Source organism: Nanorana parkeri, unplaced genomic scaffold (assembly GCF_000935625.1).
Source record: "Nanorana parkeri isolate BGI_ZX_2015 unplaced genomic scaffold, ASM93562v1 scaffold4027, whole genome shotgun sequence".
Classification (NCBI taxonomy): domain Eukaryota; kingdom Metazoa; phylum Chordata; class Amphibia; order Anura; family Dicroglossidae; genus Nanorana; species Nanorana parkeri.
Genome location: NW_017310294.1, coordinates 4164 through 10435, shown reverse-complemented (window position 1 = coordinate 10435; position 6272 = coordinate 4164). Strand labels below are relative to the sequence as shown.

The following is a 6272-nucleotide window of genomic DNA, read 5'->3' as shown; positions in this document are numbered from 1 at the left end:
CCCCCCAACCCACACATACTAAGCATACGCACTCCTAGGACACACGTGCACACGTAAGCACCAATGTTAGCAGACCTGATGTTGATTTATATATCAGCTTCCTGTACTGCAGACTGGGAGAGGGAGGGGCAGCACTGGGAGCCAATCACATCTGCTCTATGCACATGTGATGACAGGGAGCAGAGGGATGACCTCATCAGTGTCCTGCTGCTCCTTCACTGTCTAATAACAGACAAAAGCAAAGGGGAGGGGCCAAGCTGTATTGAACCACAGCAGAGAGAAGTCGGTTTGCCATCCCGGCTGTGCTCTCCTCTGTGTAAATCTCAGGACCGGCTGCGCAGAACTGATAAAGATCTCCCACAATGACAGATGCAGCATTTATAATCTGACAGGTTCTCTTTTATTTGTCATCGGGAGATGTCGTGTCCCCCCTCCCCCTCATTTATCTGCGTCGTTGCTGGTTCTCTGGAAGGACGCCGCGTGCGTTGCAGTCGCCCGCCTCCCCGTCCGGTGCTCAGTCACGGCGCAATCTGTCGCTTGATAACGTCATGTCAACAGCAGACGAGCGCAGCTGCGCCGGGCGGCTTTTTATAGCCCTTCGTGACGCGCGTTGCGTTCCGATCTGAATCCGGAAATCTCCGAATGAATCTAGGTCACTCATCGCGGCGGCCGCGTACAAAGCCACGCGCGGTAATCCGCCGACGCTGGTTATCCCTCCCGGCGGGGGATGGTAGGTGAACGGGGGAGCGTCTGGAGGGAATTTATATACTGAAAGATAAAAACAGAATTCATCCCAATAATCCAACCGGAAACCCGAGCCTGGTCATGTGACCAACGCCGAGGTCTCTGCTGAGGTCAGGGGTCGCCATTTGGGGATGGTTAACCCTTTCCTGACCAGAGGTCACTGATGCCCAACTATAAGTCTCTGTCCTCTGTGCCACATCACCTGCCCATTATGAGGGGCTCCCACCATCCCTGTGCTGAGTTCCCGGGTCTGTACACCCGCTGTGCCCATTATGAGGAGCCCCCACCATCCCTGTGCTGAGTTCCCGGGTCTGTACACCCGCTGTGCCCATTATGAGGAGCCCCCACCATCCCTGTGCTGAGTTCCCGGGTCTGTACACCCGCTGTGCCCATTATGAGGAGCCCCCACCATCCCTGTGCTGAGTTCCCGGGTCTGTACACCCGCTGTGCCCATTATGAGGAGCCCCCACCATCCCTGTGCTGAGTTCCCGGGTCTGTACACCCGCTGTGCCCATTATGAGGAGCCCCCACCATCCCTGTGCTGAGTTCCCGGGTCTGTACACCCGCTGTGCCCATTATGAGGAGCCCCCACCATCCCTGTGCTGAGTTCCCGGGTCTGTACACCCGCTGTGCCCATTATGAGGAGCCCCCACCATCCCTGTGCTGAGTTCCCGGGTCTGTACACCCGCTGTGCCCATTATGAGGAGCCCCCACCATCCCTGTGCTGAGTTCCCGGGTCTGTACACCCGCTGTGCCCATTATGAGGAGCCCCCACCATCCCTGTGCTGAGTTCCCGGGTCTGTACACCCGCTGTGCCCATTATGAGGAGCCCCCACCATCCCTGTGCTGAGTTCCCGGGTCTGTACACCCGCTGTGCCCATTATGAGGAGCCCCCACCATCCCTGTGCTGAGTTCCCGGGTCTGTACACCCGCTGTGCCCATTATGAGGAGCCCCCACCATCCCTGTGCTGAGTTCCCGGGTCTGTACACCCGCTGTGCCCATTATGAGGAGCCCCCACCATCCCTGTGCTGAGTTCCCGGGTCTGTACACCCGCTGTGCCCATTATGAGGAGCCCCCACCATCCCTGTGCTGAGTTCCCGGGTCTGTACACCCGCTGTGCCCATTATGAGGAGCCCCCACCATCCCTGTGCTGAGTTCCCGGGTCTGTACACCCGCTGTGCCCATTATGAGGAGCCCCCACCATCCCTGTGCTGAGTTCCCGGGTCTGTACACCCGCTGTGCCCATTATGAGGAGCCCCCACCATCCCTGTGCTGAGTTCCCGGGTCTGTACACCCGCTGTGCCCATTATGAGGAGCCCCCACCATCCCTGTGCTGAGTTCCCGGGTCTGTACACCCGCTGTGCCCATTATGAGGAGCCCCCACCATCCCTGTGCTGAGTTCCCGGGTCTGTACACCCGCTGTGCCCATTATGAGGAGCCCCCACCATCCCTGTGCTGAGTTCCCGGGTCTGTACACCCGCTGTGCCCATTATGAGGAGCCCCCACCATCCCTGTGCTGAGTTCCCGGGTCTGTACACCCGCTGTGCCCATTATGAGGAGCCCCCACCATCCCTGTGCTGAGTTCCCGGGTCTGTACACCCGCTGTGCCCATTATGAGGAGCCCCCACCATCCCTGTGCTGAGTTCCCGGGTCTGTACACCCGCTGTGCCCATTATGAGGAGCCCCCACCATCCCTGTGCTGAGTTCCCGGGTCTGTACACCCGCTGTGCCCATTATGAGGAGCCCCCACCATCCCTGTGCTGAGTTCCCGGGTCTGTACACCCGCTGTGCCCATTATGAGGAGCCCCCACCATCCCTGTGCTGAGTTCCCGGGTCTGTACACCCGCTGTGCACATTATGAGGAGCTCCCACCATCCCTGTGCAGGAACAGAGCGGGGAATGGTCAGGCAGATCTCAGTGTTGGGACATATTAGATGGCGGTGGGCGGAGTGTATATGAAGGGGTTAATGCCGGTGGGGGAGGGTGCGCGCTCTCACGTGTGGCGTGTTGCTATATCCGGCTCGGTCTCGGGAGGAATCCTGCAGTCTCTGACCCTCTCTTGTAGTATCTCTGCAGTCTCTGACCCTCTCCTGTAATATGTCCTAAAACTTCTCTGGTGTTCTCTTGTTGATACAGAAATACCCCCCGAAGAAGGACCTTGTACGGGCTGTGTCCATACAGACCGGGTACCTCATACTTGGAGGAGGACGCAACAGCTCTACCCTCATCTACCTGGCCCAGGTTGATCCCAGAGGTGAGTGGCACATGCTATGAGGAGATATGTTCCCTCAGAGAGGTTCAAGGTTCTGTCCACCCGGATGAGATATTTCATTTATAGGGGGATCCCGGAGGGGCTGAGCATCTCTTACCCTATGTATGGCCAACAGTCTGTGGACGCCTGACCATCACATCTCAAGAGTTTGTTGGCCATCACATTCCAAAACCATGGCCATTAATAGGGAGTTGCCCCCTTTGAGGCTGTACCATCCCCCGCTCCTTCCACAAGATTTTGGAGGGTGTCTATGGGAATTTGTCCCATGTGTGAGGTCAGGTGCTGATGTTGGAGGAGAAGGCCGGGCTCACAACTGGTGTTCCCAAAGGTCTTCAGTAGGGTTGAGGTCAGGGCTCTGTGCAGGACACTCAAGTTCCTCCACACCCTACTGACTTAGCTCCAATTCATCCCAAAGGCGCTCAGTAGGGTTGAGGTCAGGGCTCTGTGCAGGACACTCGAGTTCCTCCACCCCAAGCTGGTCACACCATGTCTTTATGGAGCTGGCTTTGTATACAGGGGGCAGTCATGGTGGGAACAGAAAAGGGTCTTCACCAAACTGTCACCACAAGGCAGGAAGAGAACAACTGTGTACAATGTCTTTGCATGATGGAGTATTGACAGGACACTTCACTGGTGACCTCTGACCTCCATCATTTGGTGGTGGGTCCACAGGCATCTGGCCGTATAGCATACAACTAGGGTTATGTCCCCTCAGATCATCAGCGGACTCATCTCCATAGCTCAGCTTTGTAAATGTTGAATCCGTAGAAACGTTTTATGTTTCCAGGAGGATCCGGTGATACAAATGTCATTAGAACGTCACTGAAGGTCTGTTCTCCTTCTGTCCGCAGGTTCCTTACCCAAATGGGTCGTGAATAAGTCCTCACAGTTTCTGGCTCCAAAGGTAAGTCAGTTGTAGTTTCTTAAAACCCAACTCCGGGCAAATGGAACAAAAAATGTCCCCTGAAGCTTTGGCTGCAATGCCCACCGGCTCTCCGGAGGTTCTTATCTCCTCCGGAAGATATTCAGTTCCATCACTGGATGTCTTCAGTCTCCCAGATTGAGGAACACCCAGCGTCATTCAGCCCTGTAGACCGAGGACAACAGATGAGTGTAGGGCTTCCCAGAATAGATTTTTGGGGTGACCTTCTAGAAAGGACCTTTCCTCACTCTTCCTGGAGAAGGATGAACCTGTGACGAGGGCCCATACCTCAGAGGCTTTGCCTGGTGAGGATGTCTATGTAGAAAGGTCCAGCCTTCACCTACCAGGCCAGGTGTAGGAAGACAGAGTGAAGAAGGGCTGTTCTTTTCGGGCCTGAACCTGGGTCTACAGAAGAAGGATTTTGTTCTGTTGGGAGCCTGAGCCCGAGTCCCAGGAGTCCAAAGCTGGTCTATGCAAAGGCCTAAAGTACCTAAAAGCTGCCCTTTTGGCAGAGGCTTACAGAACCTAGGGAATCGTAACTGGCCTGTGGCAGAGATCTATGGAACCATAACTGGCCTGTGGCAGAGGTCTACAGAATCTAGGGAACCATAACTGGCCTGTGGCAGAGGTCTACAGAACCTAGGGAATCATAACTGGCCTGTGGCAGAGGTCTATAGAACCTAGGGAACCATAACTGGCCTGTGGCAGAGGTCTAAAGAACCTAGGGAACCATAACTGGCCTGTGGCAGAGGTCTAAAGAACCTAGGGAACCATGACTGGCCTGTGGCAGAGGTCTATAGAACCTAGGGAATCATAACTGGCCTGTGGCAGAGGTCTAAAGAACCTAGGGAACCATACCTGGCCTGTGGCAGAGGTCTAAAGAACCTAGGGAATCATAACCGGCCTGTGGCAGAGGCCTAAAGAACCTAGGGAACCATACCTGGCCTGTGGCAGAGGTCTATAGAACCTAGGGAACCATACCTGGCCTGTGGCAGAGGTCTATAGAACCTAGGGAACCATAACTGGCCTGTGGCAGAGGTCTATAGAACCTAGGGAACCATAACTGGCCTGTGGCAGAGGTCTATAGAACCTAGGGAACCATAACTGGCCTGCGGCAGAGGTCTATACAACCTAGGGAGCCATAACTGGCCTGTGGCAGAGGTCTAAAGAGCCTAGGGATTCATAACTGGCCTGTGGAAGAGGTCTAAAGAGCCTAGGGAACCATACCTGGCCTGTGGCAGAGGGAACCATAACTGGCCTGTGGCAGAGGTCTACAGAACCTAGGCAATCATAACTGGCCTGGGGCAGAGATCTAGGGAACCATAACTGGCCTGGGGCAGAGATCTAGGGAACCATAACTGGCCTGCGGCAGAGATCTAGGGAACCATAACTGGCCTGCGGCAGAGATCTATAGAACCTAGAGAATCATAACTGGCCCGTGGCAGAGGCCTAAAGAACCTAGGGAACCATAACTGGCTTGTGGCAGAGGTCGAAGTGACAAGAAGATGGCATCTTTTGGGGAGTCTGTTGCTCACCTATTCCAGGTACTTGTGACGGTCCTGCTATGTAGAGTCAGGGGACCAATCTCTTATAAGAAGGCTGCTACTGAAGTATTAGAGCCACCATTAGCCTTGCTGGTAGTAGAAGGTTGCTCTTTGAGGGACCACTGCCAGTTGCTGCTACTTGAAGGCCTGGGATATGTTTGCTGTTTTTTTGGGGTGTCCTGTGGCCCTAACCTTCCCTCCACAATTTATTGGGCAAATAAACCTAAAAACCTTGAATGAGTCTGAAGTGTGATTGCCACTATTGGTGGTTTGTTGGGCGCAGCTACAAAGTGGGTCACCATTTGGAAGGCAGGAGACCCCGGTACACTCCAGCAGCACCTTTTAGGGTCGGTGCTATAGAAATGATAAATTCCGTTCTGCGCCATGCTGCGTGGCCGTGGATGGCCTCTCGTATGTCTGTCTCTACGTGCTTCTTCTAATATTATTTTCCCTATCCCCAGGCCATGAAGAAGATGTACAAGGCCTGCTTGAAGTACCCGGACTGGAAAAAGAAACACAACCCCCAGCACAAGCCCTGGCTGTACCCGGAGCAGAGCACCCTGCCCTCCATCAGCCTGTCCGAGGTGTCCGTCCAGCACGCCGACTCGCTGGAAAATATCGACGAGAGCGGCATGGCAGAGACCAAGGATGACCGAGGAGACGGGAGTGACGAAGACAGCGTCAACTGAGAGCGCAGAACCTTTGCCAGACCCTTAGCGGCGTTATGAGGACCAAAAGGAGGTGTCTTCATCCTACGATGTAGGGTTGGTGGAAAAAGACACGGGGGGG

The 6272-nt window shown here is 54.9% G+C and overlaps 1 protein-coding gene across 1 annotated transcript in view; it reads left to right on the top strand.

The window, feature by feature from the left end:
• Positions 1-6191, top strand: part of STARD10 (StAR related lipid transfer domain containing 10) — a 10459-nt gene extending 4268 nt beyond the window's left edge. The window contains exons 3-5 of the mRNA XM_018575507.1: positions 2882-2999; positions 3869-3921; positions 5945-6191. Of these exons, the coding sequence (XP_018431009.1) occupies positions 2882-2999; positions 3869-3921; positions 5945-6172 (399 nt within the window). The 3' untranslated portion in view covers positions 6173-6191. The remainder of the gene's footprint in view (positions 1-2881; positions 3000-3868; positions 3922-5944) is intronic.
• The last annotated feature ends 81 nt before the right edge of the window (positions 6192-6272 follow it).